Here is a 21,620-nt window from a genome sequence, read left to right as displayed (position 1 = left end):
ATTTTTTTTTTTTTTTGAGGTCTTGCTAAGTTACCCAGGCTGGTGTCGAACCTGTGGGTTCAGGGGATCCTCTCACCTTGGTCTCCCAAAATTCTGGGATTATAAGTGTGAGCCACTGTGCCCAGCCATGAAAAGTCTTTCTAATTCTATACAGTACTGCTTATTAAAGGTTAGTTTTGATGCTTGGCCATCTGTAATCAGTATAAATAATGTTTTTTACAACTGATATTTAAAGTTTAATTATAATGATCTCAGTGTTTGGAAAAGTATTACATCTAATAACTGTGGTATAATGATATTCTTGTTGAGGTGATGGCAAGGTAGGGAGAAATTACTCTTTATATTATGAATAATAATTGGACCTACAGATGATAAAAATTACTTTAAGATTAACTCAGACTATCAGCTGCTAGAATTATTTTTTCCCCTATGATTTGCAGGAATATGCTGACTGCATGGTGGTCATGTGTCGTTAAATGGAATTAAATCATGTAAATGGAATTAAAAGTCATGCAAATGGATTAAAATAATATCTTTGGGGTTTTTCTCTGTTGATATTACAAATAAAACAAAATCTATCCCTGTCATCTTTTTTTTTCTACTTCATTTCTATGACTTGAATGCAATCTTTGTTACAACTAAATTATTGTTTGGTAATAATGGTGCATTAGGATGCACTGTATCTTAAAAATTCAGGCAGTGCAGTATGGCAGGACATATTGGTTTTGAAAGCTCTTATCTTTCTTCCACTATTTGAGGGCTTTAGATGGTGCAGAAAATTAAAATGTCAAGTCTGTGGATCTATTCAGTCTCACAAGCAAGGACAGTCATGGTGGTCAGTTACAGTGAGTATCCAGGCAGGAGCTGCATTGTCTAGCCTGGGAACTCCACAGCTGTTAATCGTGCTGTTGTTGTAGTGTGTCACTGCCATGTGTGTTTTGATTGAAGAAAGGCTACAGTGTTATGTCTGCCACCAGGATCTTCTAGTAATGATTAAAAACTACTGACCTCCTTTCCTATTGTAGCATTAAAGTCTTTTCTTATGATTAAAGTTGAGGAATAAAACTCTTGCTGAATACAACGCTAAAAGAATCATTTGTGCAGAAATTGTAAATTTTTGTGTGCAAAATAAAATCAAATTTACTAGAAGAAATTATTTTATAGGCAGTCTTTTTCAGTGTATATGCTTCTTTGCTTTTTTCCTTCTAATTTGAGCTGTCACTATATTAATACTACATTTTTATCTTAAAGATATAGTACTTTATACATTGTTGAGCAGGATTATTTTAAAGGAAGAATATCTCAACTGACAGACAGTATATTGTTTGCATTCTTGTTTTTAAAAGAAGTTTAAGATGGAGATTTGAAATTGTTAAACCTTGCTACTGCTAATTGATCAATGTGCTATAATTGTTAGTAGCTCCCTGACCAAAGTCTGTATCTTTCTCTTTTAACCGAAGTTGCTCCTAGCCTGACTCCTAACAATGAAGGGGTTGTATAAGAACCTAAACCCATTTGTTTTACTCAACTTGATGAATTATCTAGTAATTAACACTTAAAAAGTTAAGAGCAGAGACTATAAATTCATGGTTAGGATCCAATAAAAAAACTAAAAGTCTAATATTTAAAAGTTAATGATTTAATCAATCATTGCTTTTACTCCTTTTTTTTTTTTTTTTAAGCGTATGGTATCACAGCTTTTTAGTTTTTTTGATTGTGATCTCACATTTCAGGATATAACAGTCAGTCAGTTATACCAAAAATCATGTCTGAAGTAGTAAAATGTTTAAGTTATAGAATAAATTTACAGACTTCTGAGTCAGAAGTCTTTCTCTTGAGTATCTTGAAAGGTTATTTATGTTTATCTAAAATGTTTACAGGTGAACATTGGTATTTATTGGAATTTTTCATTTGCATGTATTGACTATTTCTCCATGGAATTTATACCATTCTAATTTGTTCAATAAATTCCTTTTTCAAGATGTAAAAGTAAAGTTTAGCTTAGACAATGTCTGAATTATTTAAAATTTCATATGTATTGAGTCTGAATTAGAAGTTATTTCAATATTTAATAGCTCTGGGAGATATTTCATTATTTTGATTTCTATAGTTTGTATCTTTGGACAGTGTAACATGGTATTAATTGCTTTATGTTTACTTTTTATACCCTATTTTGTAAATATTTAAGTGTTTTGAATCCTGCATTAACTTTCAAAATACACTTGAAGAGAACAGTAAGCAGTTACAGGAAATAAAATGTGCAATCATAGGCCACTTGGTAAGTGGAACGCATTTTCACAGTTATTGGGGAGGGGGTGTTAAAAACTTATGAAACATATATGCAGAAGAGTAAATTATATACAGTTCAAAGCATAATTATAAAAGTCACTTACCATTATTGCTTCTCCCATCACCACCTATTAAAAAATAGAATATTATTAGTACCTTAGAGAATACCTCTTCCTTTTGTAGGAACTACTTCCTCCTCTTTCACCAGAGGTAACTACTGTGTTGACTTTTACAGGAAGCACTTTACTCCTTTTTTTCATAGCTCTGAGAGCTTCTTATGTATGCTTAAACAATATAAAACTGTTGAGTTTTGCAAAATTAGGTAGCAAGCAAGGTATTGTCATTAGTGGCTGAAGCTTCCTAAAAGAAGTTAAGCTAAGAGAGTCTTTGGAACATAGCCTGGCTCTGTCTTCCCAAACTCTACAAGAACTCTTTCTGGGGAAGGCAGGGGGGAAAGAGCATGATTGTGTTCTCAGCCAGGCTTGTCAAAAGCCAAGGCATCTGGCAGAGGTGCAGGAGTGACCAGGTATTAGCTCTCTGGTCCAAAAAGGTTAAAGGCTGCTCTGTATTTTCTGCTTCTGAGTTCATCATGGCCCACTTCCTAGCTCTCAGGAAAAGGTCAAAGCAGAACAATTCTGAGGGTAATGTGTGTCCACAGCTGCTCTAGGCAGCAGGGCATAGATGGGAGAAGAAGGACATTAGCTGCTCATTCTCCGTATATTCTGTTCTCAGATTTAAAAAAACATGGTACAATGGCAGAGGGGATCTTGGTGTTGACAATATGTCTGACTCATAAGCCTCACTGCTGCAATCTGGACTCGTTACCTCTCCTGTCTGAGGCGCAGGTGTCACTCTGGAATTCCTCCTAACCATGCTCCTGGGAGTTCCCTTTGTCTCTTGTGTGTTGGTCCTGCTGTTGCTTGTATCATGTTGTTGTCTCTCTTGCTTTATGCTTTTTTTCTTTATTCAAAAGGTGGCATATACTATATATGTTTTATATATATATTTTTTTTTTACACTTTGTCTTTTTTCATTTAATATATTGTAGTGATCTTTCCATATCAGAAGATAGGAAGCTTCCTTATTTATTTTAGCTTAATATATTTAACAAATCCAATATTGACCGATATTTGTTGCTTTTAGTATTTTTGCATTACGAACCATGCTATGGTGAATGATGTGCATATGTTATTTATAGTTTTCAGTGTTTTTGTGTTATAAACTGTTTTTCAGTATTTTTGCATTATGAACAATGTACATGTTATTTTCTTTTTTTATGACGTATTTTGTTTTGTTTTTTAATTTTTAATTTTTTAATTCTAAAAATATGGGGTACAATTCAGAGTTAAGTACATATGTGGTCATCATACAGATAAAGTATGGGTACCATTGTTGATGTTATATGGTTATTTTCATATTGTAAGTATATTTGTATGAATGCAGAAGAGAGATGGATAGATCAACCAATATGTGTAAATTTATTTTTGATAGATATTTTTAAATTGCCCTTAAGACATGGGGTTGTACAATTTTCACTTCCTTCTACAACATACCACATAAGAGAGTATGTTTCTACATAGCCTCACTGAACGATTGTCTTGTCAAACTTTTGAATTTTTGCCTGTCTGATAAGTGGAAAAAGTATCTCAATGTAGTTTTAGTGTGCATTTCTCTTTTTGAATGAGGCTGAGCTTATTTTCATCTTTTTTTTTTTGGTCTATTTTTCTACAGGATTTTGGGTTTTTTTGTTCATTTCTAAGAGTTTTTATGTACTGGGGGAGAATTTTTCCAAGTTGTCATTTCTTTTTTTATTTTTCTTATAATGTGGTGATGGTGTTTTTTATAGAGATATGGTTAAGATTTATGTTTTTAAATTTAACAGTCTTTTGTTATGACTTTTGGACGTTTAAAGGCATCCCTACTCCAGGATTATAAAGGAATTTCCTCATGTTTTTTTCTAGTACTTTTTCATTTTTAGGCTTAAACCTGTGATCCACTGGGGGCAGTGGCTCATGCTTGTAATCCCAGCAATTTGGGAGGTAGAGGTGAGAGGATTGGCTGAGCTGGGTAATTCGAGACTAGCCTGGGCAACTTGGTAAGACTTCATCTCTATGATAAATTAAAAAATAAAATTAGCTGGGCATGGTGGCCGAGCGCCTGTGGTTCCAGCTGCTTGGAAGGCTGAGATGGAACAATCGCCTGTACCCAGCATGTTGAAGCTGCCGTGGCCCTGAGGTGCCATTGCACTGCAGCCTGGGTGATAGAGTGAGACTCCAACTCAAAAAACAAAACAGATAAAAACCCATGATCCATTTGAAATTCATCCTGGCCCTAGATATTTTCCTTTCTTTCTGTATAACTATTCTATGAATATCTGAATGTTTAGTATGCTTTTCCCATATGGTTTTACATATGAGGGAGAGTCCTAAAAAAGCTGGAATCATTTTTCTGGAGAGCCAGGCCCTGTGTAGTCTAGGCTTCCCCTGCTATGTAAGTGTTCTAAGAACCCATGGGCACCAGTGTACCATGCTAATTTTTTATATGTATTTGGTATTTTCCTGTAATTCCCTGTGGTTCTTTTTGTCAATTTGAGTTCCAGGATCACACTTTAAATTACTAAGGTTTTAATGCATTTAATAAAAATAGTTCAGTAGGACTAGTCATTCCCCACTACACTTCCCCAACAGAGTTTTCATTGCTGTTCTTGTCTATTTTTCCATATTTAGTTTGGAATCAATCTTTCCCTTCACCTTCTCCATCTTAACACACACACACACACACACACACACACACACACACACACACACACACACACACCCCAAACTGTTGGTATTCTTACTGGAATTATGTTAAATGTATAATTTGGGGAGGAAGACTGAAATGTTTTGGAGTGTTTGTAATGCTAGGGCCTATCCAAGAACATAGTGTGTCTTTCCATATGATCAAGTTTTCTTCTGTGTCTTTGAGTTGTGTTTTAAAGTTTTTCTCACTTAGATCTTACACATTTAAGTTTTTCCTAGATACTTTATCTTTTTAGATACTGTTACAAAAGGAATATTGTTTCCTGTCATCTAACTGGTTCTTGTGTCTGTGAATGCTATTGGCTTTATGTTTATATACTCTACTATTCTTATTTGTATAACTTATTTCAGTTGGTTTTTTGGCTTTTACTGGTAAAAGTCATCATCTGCAAATGATTGTATCTACTTTATCATTTTGATACTCCTGAGATTTATTTTTCTATCCAAATGCATCAACTAGAACTCTATTACAATGGTAGACAATAGTAATAAATAGGGGATATCAAGAGATTTTATCTTAATTTTTTTCTCCTTAAATCTATGAACATGATGGCTTATAGTAATAGATGCCTTATTATGCCTACATTACTAAAATAAAAGCTTCTTGGTCTAATGTGCTTTTAATGTGCTGCTGTATTCTGTTGCTGATATTTTATTTAGGATTTTTTCATAAGTGATATTTGTGTGTGTTGTATGTACTGTTTGTCAGGTTTTTTAAAACTATACTGCTTCATGATAATTATTTGAATAATTTCTGTGCCCTGGAACATAGGTTTGGTGGCATTCCTCTGTGAAATTGTTGAGGGAGGTTTATAAGGAGTACTAGTTAATGGCATTCTTTTTTCCCTCAGTGATAATTGGAAGATTTTCTGTGTCTTCTGGGGTAATTTTGATAATTGCATTGAGAATTGAGCAAAGTGGTCTGTTATAGTTATTTAAAATGTCTTTAGTTTTGTTAGTGGTTTCTCTTATTTTTTAGGTATGGTGTTCTGCTTTTCACCCTTATCTTGATTAAGATTAGTTAATGGATTTATTTATTTCCCCATCCAGATAATCAGCTTTTGACTCACTTATTAATTTTCTCTAATTTCTACGGTTTTCTTTCCTCCTACTATTATTCAATTTTGTTGTCTGTCTTATAAATATATAAGTTGACTGCTTAATCCATTTGTTTTTATTCTTTTCAACTGATTTAAATACTTAAGGCTGCAAAATTTATTCCAAACACTGGGAAACAGCTTAGATTCTGATATGTAGTGTTTTTCACTTTCTAGTAAATCTGCAAGTAGAGTTTAGTTTCTTTTTTAATACAGTTATGTATCATTTCCACACTAGGAATTCTACTTCAGACAGTAGTTTTGCATATGAAGAGGACCCCAGGAAAACCAGAATTATCTTTATGGGGAGTGAGCCCCTTGTAGTACAGGCTTCCCCTGCTATATAAGTGTCCTCCGAACCCATTGGAATCAGTGTACCAGCCAGCATTATGGGAGGCTGTGTTTGGCTTCAGTTACTTTTGTTTTCTGGAGATTCCTTAAATGTGTTTGCCCATTTCATGATAGATGATTTATGAGCACACCTGCCCACATAGCACTGAGTATTCAATAGTTTTTACCAAAAAGCAGTATGACCCTTGTACCCACACCCTTCCTATTCACCCAATCTCACCATGAATGACTTTTTTTTTTTGTTTCCTGGATGAAAAAATAGTCCTCAAAGGAAAATATTTTGCTGATATGCAAGGGTGGAAGCAAAAAATGGCAGAAGCACTAAAAGGCATCAAATTTGATGAGCTCAAAAAATGTTTTAAGCAGTGGAAAAAGCATCTTGATAGGTATATTGCATCAAATAGAGAGTACTTTGAAGGTGACTAAAGTTTAAACATATAAGAACAAATACACAATTTTTTAATAAACAAATTCCAGGTTTTTGTGGGAGTGTGTGTATGTGTATATAGTCTATCAACAGTTAGCAAAGGAAGTTTTACATATTATAGCCTTTAAAAATATATTTTTAAAAATAATGAAACTTTCCCCTCATTCTACTGTCATAATGTAAATCAGAGAAGACAAAATTAATCCACTGATTAGACACATACTTAGTATAAAAGATTATCATACTTAAATAAGGCTTTTCCTTGAAATGTGTAATTTTTCATTCTGCAACATTTTTGTGAGATTGGATTCTTCCTAAAATATAGACAAGAGAGGTAGAAACCTAAACCTTGTCATTTTCTGAGAGCTGCTGAAGACATAATCATACTTTTTTTTTTGACTTGGAGTCTCTGTCACCGAGGCTGGAGTGTAGTGGCACGCTCATGGCCACCACAGCCTCGACCTGTTGGACTCAGGTGATCCATCTGCCTCAGCCTTCCAAGTAGCTGGAACCACAGGCGTGTGCCACCATGCCTGACTAATTTTTTTGATTTATTGTAGAGAGAAGGTCTTGCCATGTTGCTCAGACTGGTCTCGAACCCCACCTTCCAAAGTGCTGGGATTACAGGCGTGAGCCACTGTGCCTGGCTCGTCATCATTCTTGACAACTAAGTTCAAATCAAACCATAATTGAGATTTGGGAGATTCTTCTTCCTATAGACATTCATTGATATTCTGGACTTTAGTCATATGTATATATATTTTAAAAAGTCCACATGGAGGTCATAGTGACCAGCTTGATGGATTCTCATATATTAAAGTTTTCTTCATAGACAAAAATTTCATACGATCTGTTTTTTATTTTTTATTTTAGTCCTGATTTTAAAATGTCATTTTAGAAAGAGAAACAGAGAAAAAGAAATAGAGAGGAGAAATGAACTTACTCTAAGTCTATAGGAAAGATGATACCAGGCTGCTTGCTTTTTCTAAACCAATAAACATACTTTAAATCCAAGAGAGGCTCTAAATGTAGGAATTTTGACTCTTGGAAGAATTTGGCATTAAAGAGTTATTAATTCATGGAAGTTTGGAACTAGAAGAAAGGGCATTGTTTTAAAATTTAGTCCATTTTATTTTCAGACTAGGGTGCTGAGATCCACAGTGTGTCTTGCTGTTTGAAAGTCCTTTTGTTAAGAGGATGAGGCCTGAGTTAACTATTACTAGACTCAATTCTATTAACTTTGTTTTTACAGAGAATACAAGCTAGCATTCTAAAAGCATTTAACAACCCAACTACTAAAACTGCTGATGAAGAAACTAGAAAAAAAGTCAAAGGTACGTGGACTCTGTTAAAACTTTTTTTCCAAAAGGAAATATTAAAAGTATTTTCAAGGATAAATAAATTATGTGGACTAAATCACTAAAGTAGTGACTTTAAAAGGAGGGTGTACTTACTCGTGTCTACAAGATACTCTAGTGGGACATAAAAAGAGAATGTTAGAATGTGTCCATCTGAATTTATAAAGTAAAACTAATATCGAATATACAGATTGACGCTGATGACTTTACATGAAGTTTTCTAAGGGAGTCTTGAAAGGTTGTTGAAAGTCGCAACCTCACTTGGAAGTTCATGTGTATCATTTTGGAGTTGACATGTGTTTGAATAAGTGGATTTGTAGATATTACCTTTTTTGTTTGTTTATTTTGAGTTGGAGTGTCACTCTGTGGCCCAGGCTAGAGTGCAGTGGCATAGTCATGGCCACCGCAACCTCCACCTGCTGGGCTCAGGCGATCTTTCCACCCAAGCCTCTCCAGGAGCTGGGACTACGGGCATGCCCCACCATATCTGGCTAATTTTTGATTTATTGTAGAGATAAGGTCTCTCCATGTTGCCCAGGCTGGTCTCAAACTCCTGGGTTCAGGCAGTCCTTTCACTTCAGGCCTCCCAAAGTACTGAGATTATAGGCGTGAGACACCAGGCTTGGCTAGTTTTATTTTTTATTTTTGAGTCGGAGTCTCACTCTGTCGCCCAGGCTGGAGTTGTAGTGGCACACTCACGACCACTGTAGCCTTGACCTGTTGGGCGCAGGCGATCCTTCCACCTCATCCTTCCAAGTAGCTGGAACCACAGGGGCACATCACCACACCTGGCTAATTTTTAAATTTTTATTGTAGAGACAAGGTCTCACCATATTGCCCAGGCTAATCTTGAATCCCTGGGCATAGGCCTTTCTTACCTCCGCCTTCCAAAGTGCTGGGATTACAGGTGTGAGCCACCACGCCCGGCCCAGTTTTAACTATTAATAGACAGAATGTTTAAGTGCTCCAAAACCTCCTGAAAAGAAACCATTTATTGAATAGAGTACTAATAAGTCAAAAATAAATGCAGTTTACCTATTCCTAGTGTTTGCTATTAATCTGTTAAAATAAGAGGCAAAAATGATTATTTAATCAAAGCTGATTATTTATAATTATTAATACTGCAGTGTGGGTTTATATCTTATAATATTAGCGATTTGCCTTGCTCTAAGTATATATTCTGTCTTGAAATATTAACTAATGTTAGTATGCAGTGATGATTTTTAAGAAGACATTTAAAAATATTTGTATTTTATTTGTTGTCTCTTTTCTAACTTCTATTTTTAATGGCTTTATAGTGTATGCATTACATGCCTATAATTTATAAACATACGTAACATTGTTATTTGTGTACCCAAAAACACTGTTACATTTAAGAGTTAAGGATTTTTAAAAATATAGATGCTCAGCCAGGTACTATGGCTCACGCCTATAATCCCAGCACTTTGGGAGGCCGAGGTGAGAGGATTGCCTGAGCCGATGGGTTCGAGACCAGCCTAGGCAACTCGGTGAGACCTCATCTCTACAATAAATCAAAAAATTAGCTGGGTGTGATGGCACATGCCTATAGTTCCAGCTACTTGGAAGACTGAGGCGGAAGGATCACCTGAGCCCAGCAGGTTGAGACTGCGGTGGCCGTGAGCATGCTACTGCCTTCAGCCTGGGCAACAGAGTGAGACACGAATTCCAAAAAAAAAAAAATATATATATATATATATATATATATATAGAGAGAGAGAGAGAGAGAGAGAGAGAGAGAGAGAGAGAGAGAGAGAGAGAGAGGATCAAGTATGCCTTGTTCTTTTGTGTTGAGATAGTGCCATCTAGTGCATGTTTAGAATCACAGCCCGGTTTTGTAATCTTTTCTGCTTTCAATTCCCTGTAGTTATTTTTAATGAAATATCTTAATTTACTATAGTATTTCTAAATACTTATTATTTTTGTTAGTTTTGGTTGAAATGTTCAGATAAGTCTGCTTTGTCATTCAGTGCTTTAAATAATGTTTTAAGTGATCTTAACTATTATTTGTATGAAACTTGAAGATAGAGGCCAAAAAGAGATAGAAGTTTGGGAGAGAGGTTTCTCTCCCATGGTTTATGATGAAAATGTTCAAATTTTTCTTAAAGCAGAAAGACGTTTGTAATGCAGCCCCTTGTACCTATCACTCAACTTGAACTGCATTTGTGGTTTATTTTGTTTAATCTGTTTTCTCTCAACCCCAGATTACTTTGTATTTATTTATTTTAATTTCATTGTATTTGTTTTTTTAAAAAATTATTTTATTTATTATATTTTGAAACAGCATTTCTTTGTTGCCCAGGCTGGAGTGTAGTGGTGTGATCACAGCTCACTGTAGCCACTACCTCCTGGGTTCAAGTGATCCTCTTGCCTCAGCCCAAGTAGGCTAGGACTACAGGTGCATGCCAACACACCTAGCTAATTTAAAAATTTTTTTTTTTTTTTGTGGAGATGAGGGTCTCACTGTGTTGCCCAGGTTGGTCTCGAATTCCTAGCCTCAAGTAATCTTCCTGCTTCAGCCTCCCAGAGTGCTGAGATTATAAGCATGAACCACTGTTCCTGGTTCCAGATTATTTTAAAGAAAATTACCAAGATATCAGCTCTAGAAGGCAATACTCATATCAGGGAATTTGGCTATGTAGAGATCCTCATAGGAACCTCTCAAGAAAAGCATACAATAGTGAAAAAAGAAAGAAAGAAAAAAGAAAATTAAAAGCATAGTTTTCTTTGATTTACTGATATTTCCTGAGCAGAGTAATTTTAATTTGTAAACATAAAACCAAGTTTTAACTGAGTTCCCAATTGCCTATGCTAATTCCTTACACTTGTCTTTTATAACTGTTGTTTTCATAGCCATGGTCCTGGCAACTATAGTTCTCAAAGCATAATCTCCTTCCCCATCCTTCTGTCTGCCTAGAGGCTAGCCACAAGGCTTTAAGAGGTTTAAGGACAGTAGTCGAGGTACGGTATGAGTAATGGTTATTGCTTTGTTTATTTTACCTGTGAAGTTTCAGAACAGTTCATTTTTTTCTTGGAGGCTATAGTAGTTGATAGTCATATGTCCTCTTTAAAACTTTAAAGGAGCTGACCAAGTATAGTGGCTCACACCTGTAATCTCAGCACTTTGGGAGGCCAAGGCAGGAAGATCACTTGAGACCAGGAGTTGAAGACCAGTTTGGGCAACATAGTGAGACCTCGTCTCTATTTCTAAATTAAATAAATAAATAATTATAAAGATGAAAGACATTATTACATTATACGTATAGTAAAATATATTAGTAAATGTGATACAGCATGCCTGCCTTATTCGTGTTACTTTTGAAAGTAGCATGTTATACTGTTAGCTGACTAGTTGACATATTTTTTGCATTAAAAAGTCTGATTGTTACAGCATATGGAAGAGAAGGTGTGAAAATGAACTTCATAGATCAGATCTTTGTTGGTGAATTGACTAGCACGGTCATGTGTGAAGAATGTGCAAATGTAGGTACTTTGGAATTCACTTTAGCATGGAGTAGATTACAATCATATTTTTATGATGTCGTCTTTCACATATCATTGTCAGTCATTTAAAAAAATTGTGACAGACTACATAACAATTCTTGAAAATCATTTAAAAATATCATACCGTACATTTCTAGCAAGTAAACATAATTGTTATATAGATATACACACATACATATGTTAATGTGTTTGTTATTTTTCCTCATGACACATCTATGAGGAAAAATAGCACACAGACACATTTACATCTTAATATGTTGAAATGTATCTTAATTAACCTATCTTAATATGCTGAAATGTATTAACTATCTGTTTGGATTAAAGTGAGAAAAAGTTCTGTGAAGAGAGTAACTATGTTATATTGCAATGCCCTAAAATGTAATTCCAATAGAAATTTAATGTAGTGACATAACTTAGGGTGAGCATGTCACATTTGATTTAAAGTTTATATTTATGTGACTTATTAAAGTTTTTTGTGTAGATTTGATTCATCTTTGAATTTAGTGATCGTTTTTATTTTGAATGCCCTCTTTCACAACTCAAATCATGTATAAATTTTTATAGCCGTTCAATTGCTTGGTAAGGAATATTTCTGAAGTGTATGGCTTAGTGTCATAGGTTTAAATTTTTGTCAGATTTTAATAGCAAAAGAAAGTCTTTATGTGCATTTTTCTTTTCTTTCTTCCCTGCCTCCCTGCCTCCCTCCCTCCCTTTCCTTTGTTTCTTTTTTTTTTTTTTTTTTTTCTTTTTTTCTCTTTTTAGTCAGTCTCACTCTTTCCCAGGCTGGAGTGCTGTGGTGTACTCATGGCTACTGGGCTCAGGTGATACTTCTATCTCAGCCTTTTAAGTACCACCATGCCCAGCTGATATTTTGATTCGTTGTAGAGATGATGCCTTGCCAATTTGCTCAAGCTGGTTTCAAGCCCCTAGACTCAGGCAATTCTCTGTCTCCACCTCCCAAAGAGCTGGGATTACAGGCATGAATTACTGTACCGGCTTTCTTTATGTCCATTTTTCTGTCCCAGATTATAGAGTACTTTTCTGTCTTCTCTAGCTTTATAAAAACAAGATAATATATTTTATCTTCTAATCTGTCACATGGAAACACAGAATGTTTAAACACGATTACTTAAGTTTCTAGCATATTCAACATAGAAGTTGATTTTTCTCTCACAAGATAGAATCTTTTAAAACAGGCCTATTCTAAGGAATCTACAAAATGCAACCAAGTGCTCTGCCTTTTTTCATTACTTTTTCTTAACATTTCAAGTTTTATTTATGTTATAGCACTAATTTGACCAAAAATGTTTAGTTTATTTAGTTAATCAGACTTATTAAACAGTTTATTTTGAAGTTACTTTAAATATTATAGGTTCGTCATATTGCCAGTGCTATAAAATTCAACTGGATTACATGTATTGAAGTTTTGGAATATATTGTTTTGATTAATAATGTGCTGCAATTCTCAGTTGAATCACTGTTGTTCCAGGAACGTTTCTTAACTTAAAATTTTTGGTTGCCTGGGAAGTTTGATTTCTTTGATACTTTACAAAACTATATGTTTATGTTAGAATTCTAACTGAAGTTCTCAATATGTTTTCTTTTTAAGATCTCCATGGCAAAAGATTCTTTCATTGATATTTCACTTCCTATCATAGAAGAAAGGGTAAGGAGAAGAAAACAAATAGTGGAGACTTTGTGATGAACATTCATTCATTCATTTGGACATTTATTGAATATATTATCAGATTTGAGAGCTATTCTTTTATATATAATTGAGTATATACAGTGTGTTTGATGTTGGGGTTTGTGTGTATCTGCATAAAGTATGATAGTCTTTATTCTCAAGGAATTTAAACGCTTATACTTTATATTTTGAGAATTAGTTTTTTTATTTTTCAATTGGGTTAGAAATTTTAAGAAGATGATGTGATGCTATCCAGAATGTATTTGCTAAAGAAGTTTTGTGTTATGTACGTGGCATTTACACAGGCTTCCAAACCTGTCCTTTTGGGAAAAATGAGTAAATATAGACCACAGGAGACGCATCATGATCAGTACAGTGGCACTGTTACTATAGAAAATGCTCCTCACCCCAAAGCCACCAAGAAGCATTCTGTATCTAAACACAAGGTAAGACTGTGAGCATTTGTGAGACATCTGTTTTTTAACACTTCATTTTTAAAAATCAAGCACGTGTAAAAAAAAATAGAGGAAATAGTATAATGAGCGCTCAAGTACCCATTTCTTAGTTTCCTAATTATCAACTTATGGCTAATCATTTGTTAACCATATCTGTTCCACATTATCCCTTCCCTGACCCCAAGTTATTTTTGAAATAAATGTCGAATATATCATATACTTGAGTGTGCACCTCTAAAAAATACTGTTTTGAAAAACATAACTACAGTGCCATTATCATACCCAAATATTAATCATTTTTTATTATAAATGATAGAAGCATTCAATCATTATTTAAATTTCTGCATTTATCTCAAGTACTCAGCTTTTGTTTTTGCTTTCTAAAGTTTACTTGAATTTAGGTTCTATAAAAGGTCCATAGACTGCAGTTGATTGCCATGTCTCTTAAATTCTTTTTTTTTTTTTTTTTTTTTTGAGTTGGAGTCTCACTCTGTCGCCCAGACTGGAGTGCAGTGGCTGCTCCTGGCCACTGCAGCCTCGACCTGTTGGGCTCCGGCGATCCTTCCGCCTCAGCCTTCCAAGTAGCCGGAACTACAGGCATGCGCTACCACACCCAGCTGATTTTTTGGTTTATTGTAGAGATGAGGTCTCACTGCCCAGGCGGGTCTCGAACCCGCGGGCTCAGGCAATCCACTCACTTCAGCCTCCCAAAGGCACGGGATTACAGGCTGAGCAACCGAGCCTGGCTTAAATTCTTTTTAATCTACAGATTCCCTCTCCCTCATTTTTCTTTCTTTACGATTTATTTGTTGATGAAATTAGGTTCTATTTTGAGCAATTTTTCACATTCAGAAGTAATTTGTTTTACTACTGCATTCCCATAGGTGTTAACAGAAAATGTGCCACCTTTATTTTCCTTCTAAGGCAGTTAGATTTAGAAGCTTAATTAGGTTCTAGTTTGATTATTAATTTAATTTTTAGCAAGAAGGCTTTTAAGTGGTGGTGTATACTTAGGTGCACATAACATTTGATGTCTTTTTTCCTAACATTACCAGTCATTAGTAACCATTGCCTAGATCCATCATTTCTCTAGGAACATACCTGGTTGAATTAGCCCATGAAAATGGAAAGCAATCAATCTGAATTTATACTTGGGAAAGGAAAGAACTTTTTTACATGAAATGATTTGTACTAATTTGGAAAACTGACATTTCAAATTTAACTTACCCTGTGAGAAGGCTCTTAAATCACAAGCTACAGAAGGAACAACAGGTTTTCTTCAAATAAAAGCTATCTGGCCGGGTGCAGTGACTCACGCCTATAATCCCAGCACTTTGGGAATCAGAGGCGAGAGGACTGCCTGAACCCAGGGGTTCAAGGCCATCCTGAACAACTTGGCAAGACTTTGTTTCTACAATAAAAAAATATATATTAGCTGAGTATGGTAGCATGTGCCTGTAGTTCCACCTGCTTGGAAGGCTGAGGTTGAAGGATCACCTGAGCCCAGCAGGTTGAGACTGTGGTGGCCAGGAGCATACCACTGCACTCCAGCCTGGGTGACAGAGTGAGACTCCTATCCAATCCCCCCCCCCCCCCCCGCGTGCAAAAAAAAAAAAAAAACCAGCAAAGCTATCTTATCCCTGCCTCATAAGATGTATAGGGCAGATAAGTACAACTTAGCTTAGGCTTTTCTAATGATGTAAAACAAAAGCACCTTGTGGAATCTGAAAAGATTAAAGCATTTTAATGGTATGTATATGCCCCTAAAAGCACTGGTTATTCACAGATAAATATTTAATGAGGTTTTTTTTTTTCTGTCAATGGCTGAAATAGTTCAAATTAGATCTGTTATTCAAATGTATGAGAAGGAACACCTCTCAAACAGGATTGGTCAGGAACTGAAAATATGCTTCTGTGATATATAGACGCTGTCTATACCTCAAAGATCTAAACCCCACATGGGTAAAACTTGTGCTTATGCTGAACAAATAAGATCTTTTTCTTATTGAAAATAATTTTTCCAGCTGGGCACAGTGGCTTATGCCTATAATCCCAGCATTTTGGGAGGCCGAGGTGAGAGGATTGCCTGAGCCCACAGGTTTGAGACCAGCCCAGGCAACTTGGCGAAACCTCATCTCTACAATAAATCATGAAATTAGCTAGGTGTGGTGGCATGTGCCTGTAGTTCCAGCTACTTGGAAGGCTGAGGTGGAAGGATCACCTAAACCCCGCAGGTTGAGACTGTGGTGGCCGTGAGCATGCCACTGCACTCCAGCCTGGGTGACAGAGTGAGACTCCAACTCAAAAAATATATATATATATTTTCATATAAGGATATAATTCAGTGATACATTTTTGTTTAGTTCATGGGAAAGCAGAAAAGTTTGCATATGTTTCTAAAATTAGGACAGCGCAGTTCTAATAACATTCTGAAGGTGCAGTATTTAAAAAAGCAAGAAGTTTAATGGCATAAATGTATTTCAATCATTAGGAATTTTATTTTTAGAAGTTATTTTTCAGTAATTCAGCAGTTAGTGAGCCAGAATGATTATAGTACTTAGTCTATAAAGAGCAATAAATTCTTGTTCTGCTGGATAGTAAGACTATTAGGAAGAGTATAAAGATATTTAATTTTGACAAAACTTTATAGTATTCTTGTCTTTAGTCTGTTATTTACAGTGTCTGTAACAAACAGTAGCTCCTTGCATCTTTTAAAATTATGATAGAGGTAAATGTACTGATTTGATAAGTTGTTGAGTTTTCCCCAAATTATACTATAGTTCTCTTATTAAAACCATACAAAGCTTAATATAAAGAATGAGAAAAACATTTAGATAAAAGTAACATCCCGCACTTTGGGAGGCTGAGGTGAGTGAATTGCCTGAGCCCATGGGTTCGAGACCCGCCTGGGCAAATTGGTGAGACCTCATCTCTACAATAAATCCAAAAAATTAGCCGGGCGTGGTAGCGTGCACCTGTTGTTCCAGCTACTTGAAAGGCTGAGGAGGAAGGATCGCCGGAGCCCAGCAGGTGGAGGCTGCCGTGGCCGGGATCGGCCACTGCACTCCAGTCTGGGCGACTGAGTGAGACTCCAACTCAAAAAAAAATAAAGTAGCATACAGTGAAAATTACCTGAGAAAATCTAGTCTTCAAGTTGGAAGATGTTATCACTACCTTGAAAAAATGAATTTTATTTTGCTTACTGATAAGAGGCAAATAATCCACTTTTTTTTTTTTGAGTTGGAGTCTCGCTCTGTCGCCCAGACTGGAGTGCAGTGGCCGCTCCTGGTCACCGCAGCCTCGACCTGCTGGGCTCTGGCGATCCTTCCGCCTCAGCCTTCCAAGTAGCTGGAACAACAGGCACGCACTACCATGCCCGGCTCATTTTTGATCATTGTAGAGATGAGGTCTCGCCAAGTTGCCCAGGTGGGTCTCGAATCCACGTGTTCAGGCAATCCACTCACCTCAGCCTCCCAAAGCGTGGGATTACAGGCTGAGCCACCGAGCCCGGCTCAAATAATCCATTTAAATAAAGGTTTATAAAACTAACATGTGCAATTTCTAGCCTAAATACAAAAAAAACAAAGGCAGTCCAGGCATGGTGGCTTATGCTTGTAATCTCAGAACTTTGGGAAGCTGAGATGAGTGGATTGCTTGAGGCCAGGAGTTCAAGACCAGTCTGAACAACATAGTGAGACCTCGTCTCTACAAAAAATTAAAAGAAAAAACATATTAGCTGTGTGGTGATGCATGCTTGTAGTCCCAGCTACTTGGAAAGCTAAGGCAGGAGGATCGCTTGAATCCAGGAATCGGAGGCTGCAGTAAGCTGTAATCATGCCCCTGCACTCCAGCTTAAGTGACAGTGTTGAGACCCTGACTCGAAAAAAAAAAAATATATATATATATACAAAAACAAAATAACCCCCCAAAAACAAAATAACCCAGAAAAAAAGAAGGCAGATACATAGAGTAAGTAGATGTCATCGTATAAGGATACCTAATAGATCCAAAATAAAAATAAAAGGAATTACGTAACAAAATGGCTGCCAGGAGGTAAATTCTATGCGGAGTCTATTTAGTAAGCTATTTCTCTTCCTTTTTTTCCCTTCCTCACAACTCTTTTTAGAACATCATGCTGATTGAATAAAGGCAGAAACTGGAAAGTCTCAAAATGATATCCCTATTTAAAATATTTCCTCAGTTCAGTAGTCCAGAAAGAACTCCAGAGATCTTTCTGCTGAAACACTTCAACACACGTAGTGTATCAGTTATATTAGAGTTGGCATCATCGTGGAATTGCCGCAGGCTGTGTTGTGCCTTTCATCACTGGGGTTGTATTCAGACAATCACAGTCCTCTTGTGTACATGGAAGACTTGAGAAAAGTTTTAGTTTTCCTGTTCTCTTACCAGACCAGTTGCCAAAAGAATACTGCTGTAGGTATAGTATCTTTAATATACTTAAAACTAGATTGCATTCAGAGGGACGTTACTTGGTTCTACCATTTTTCCTAGGAGCTTGTATTATGCAGAAATACTTGAGAAAATGGCAACTTATTCTATATATATATATATTTTTTTTTTTTTTTTTTTTTTTTTTTTGAGGCGAGGTCTCATTCTATCATCCAAGCTGGAGTGTAGTGGCACGATCTACTGTGTTCAGATGATCCTCTTTCTCAGCCTCCAGAGTTTGAACACAAACCTTATAGTTTTCAAGTCCAAGTAAAAGAGTTGCAAGAATATTTTTGTTTATCATGTGGTGTTGGCTTATAACTTACAATTTGGAGTTTTGAGAACACCCAGAAAAAGACTCAGATTTCCTCTTTGATCATTTTCATCTCTCTTATGCTTTTAAGGTTTAAAAGTAGACTTCCCCTCCTACTTACAGTGTTTGTAACAAAACAGAAGCTTCTTGTATCTTTTAAAATTAATAATAGAGTTACAAGTACTAATTTGACAGTAAATTGTTTAATTTATTTTAAACCTCTTCCCTTTGCAAAATTTGCCACAGTTACCTCATTAAAACCATACAAAGGTTTGTTTGTTTGTTTGAGTTGGAGTCTCACTCTGTCACCCAGGCATGCAGTGGCATGCTCACAGCTACCACAGCCTTGACCTGCTGGGTTCAGGTGATCCTTCCACCTCAGCCTTCCAAGTAGGTGGAACCACAGGTGTGCACCCACCATGCCTGGCTAATTTTATGATTTTTTGCCAAGTTGCCCAGGCTGGTCTCAAACCCCTAGGCTCAAACAATCTTCTGGCCTCTGTCTCCCAAAGTGCCAGAATTACAGGTATGAGACTGTGCTCAGCTGAAACCATATATAGTTTAATATGAAAAATGACAAAGAAGCACCAGGTTAAAAAATAAACAAGGAAAAATGAAACCAAGATAGTTAATATGAATACAAATGGAGAAAGTTGGCAATGGAAAAAGGCAGATCTGACCTTATTCAAAATCTTTTTAAAAGTAAAGAAAGGAGACAGTAAATAGAGTTTTTTATAAAAAAGTCGTGTGAAGCAAAAAAAAGCATGACCAAAGTGGTCTGGTGGAAAGGATAGTGGGGGCAGCATGCTGCAGCCTTCTTCAGTCCCTACTCCTCTTCCTCCTCCCTGCCTCTACTTGGTGTCTACATTGCTGTCAAGGCAGTATTTCTTCCCTCCCTCCCTTCCTTCCTTTTTTTGAGTCCTGGTCTTACCTTGTCACACAGGCAGGAGTGCAGTGGCACAATTCCGGTTCATTGCAGCCTTGACCTCCTGGGCTCAGGTGATCCTTCTGCCTCAGCCTCCAGTAGCTGTGAGTACAGGCCCATGCTACCATATCCGGCTTATTATTATTATTATTATTATATTTTTTTTTAAGAGAGACGAGGTATCACTATGTTGCCCAGGCTGGTCAAGGACAATATTTCTAAAATGTAAAACTGGTCCTCTCACTTCCCATAGCCCTCAGAATGAAGGCTGTGACTCATATACATCTGGTTAACTTTTTTCTGGTCCTCTTCTCCCCACACTTGTACTCTGTTTTCTAGCTAAGCTTCCCTAATTTCTGGCTATTTTACCCATGAACCTTTGAACTTACTGTTTCCTCTGCCAGAAACAGTTCCCTTTTCCTCCTGTACCCTTTCCTCAATTCCTGCAGACTTCTCTGGTCCACTCAACTCTGGATTCATTCTTTTCCTTTGGGTTTCTATGGCACCTGTATTTCTCATCATAATAGTAATTATGTTTGAGTACTTTATGATGTTATGACCATTGTTTTTGGTTCTTTACAGTAAGTATATTGAGTCAAGAGATTAAGTAGCATGCCTAAGATCGTACAGGTAGCCAGGAGTGGAAATGAGGATCAAACAGGCTAAACAAGAGCCATGCTCACTATGTGTACTGCCTCCTACTGATACTTAGCATACTTGCTTCTGCTGGGATTGATTCTAAGCTTTGCAAACAGGAACTGAGTCTGTCATCCTTGCTACTGTGTCTCAGGTACCCAGTTCAGGTGCTTGTTTATGGATGGTGTTTAGGGAGATCTAAGTGATCATTCCCATGCTTGTTGTCAATAACAATAGCTAATACTTATACTGTTTACTATGGGCTAGGTACTGTGCTGTGGGCTTTTATGTATACTGTCTCGTTTAACCACCAGGACAACCCAACATGGTTGGTGCTTCTGTTTTGTAGGCGAGGAAGCAGAGATACTGAGATGTCAGGTAATTTCCCCAACATCACCCAGCTAGTAAGTTGAATCCAGGCAGTCTAGTTCCAGAATCATGCTCTTAGCCTTTGTGCTGCATATCACCTCTGATAGTAAGCGTCTTCCATGCAGTTTTGATTCTTCCTCTCAGAATAGACTTATTAATTTTTGGTTGTAATTTCTATTATAAATGTAAAGAAAATACTTTTTGTTAAACTAAATCTATCTTAAATACACCAAGCAGAAAATAAGGTATTTTTATATTTCACTAGGAGGAGAAGGGTAAAAGGGATAGAATAGTCTTGTTCAGAAGTTCCTAACATCAGCTGATCGTTGGAATCACCTTTTTTTAAAAAAATAGATTCTCAGGCCCAACCTCAGACATTAATTGACATTTCTTAGTGGTAAGGCCTTGGATATGTTTTTTGTGAAACAACAAACTCTCTTCAATCATTCTGATGATTACCTGAGTTTGGAAACTATTGAATTAGAAGTTAGGTTAACTGGATTCTGGACACAGCTATTTTTATTAATTAGCTATATGCTCTTGGGCAAGTTACTAAAAACTTGTATGGATCTGTATTTATCAATTATAAAAAACTATTTAATAGTTTTTTATTGATACATAATATTTGTACATATTTACAGGATACATATGATATGTTGATACATGCATGGAATGTGTAGTAATCAAGTCAGAGTATTTAGGGTATCCATTACCTGAAGTATTTATCATTTCTTTGTGTTGAGAACATTTCAAGTCTTCTTCTAGCTATCTTGAAATGTACTCATACAATATATTATTAAGTATAGTCACCCTGTTGTGCTGTGGAACGTTAGAATTTATTCTTCTCCCCAACTGTGTTTGTGCCCATTAACTTACTTTATCTTCTCTCTGTGTGTGTGTCCCCCACTCCCCTCTCCCTTTCCCCTTCTCCCCACCCCCTC

At 36.3% G+C, this 21,620-nt stretch overlaps 1 protein-coding gene across 2 annotated transcripts in view; it reads left to right on the top strand.

Annotated features, from left to right (window-relative positions):
* Positions 1-21,620, top strand: part of USP45 (ubiquitin specific peptidase 45) — an 85,384-nt gene that overhangs the window by 50,143 nt on the left and 13,621 nt on the right. For both annotated transcript variants that reach the window (XM_021716172.1, XM_008065870.2), the window contains exons 9-12: positions 8,218-8,299; positions 11,733-11,824; positions 13,455-13,511; positions 13,838-13,978. In XM_021716172.1, the coding sequence (XP_021571847.1) occupies positions 8,218-8,299; positions 11,733-11,824; positions 13,455-13,511; positions 13,838-13,978 (372 nt within the window). The remainder of the gene's footprint in view (positions 1-8,217; positions 8,300-11,732; positions 11,825-13,454; positions 13,512-13,837; positions 13,979-21,620) is intronic.

The sequence above is a fragment of the Carlito syrichta genome, unplaced genomic scaffold (assembly GCF_000164805.1).
Source record: "Carlito syrichta isolate Samal-C Ts95f unplaced genomic scaffold, Tarsius_syrichta-2.0.1 Scaffold104742, whole genome shotgun sequence".
Classification (NCBI taxonomy): Eukaryota; Metazoa; Chordata; class Mammalia; order Primates; family Tarsiidae; genus Carlito; species Carlito syrichta.
This window is presented reverse-complemented; position numbering and strand designations above follow the sequence as displayed.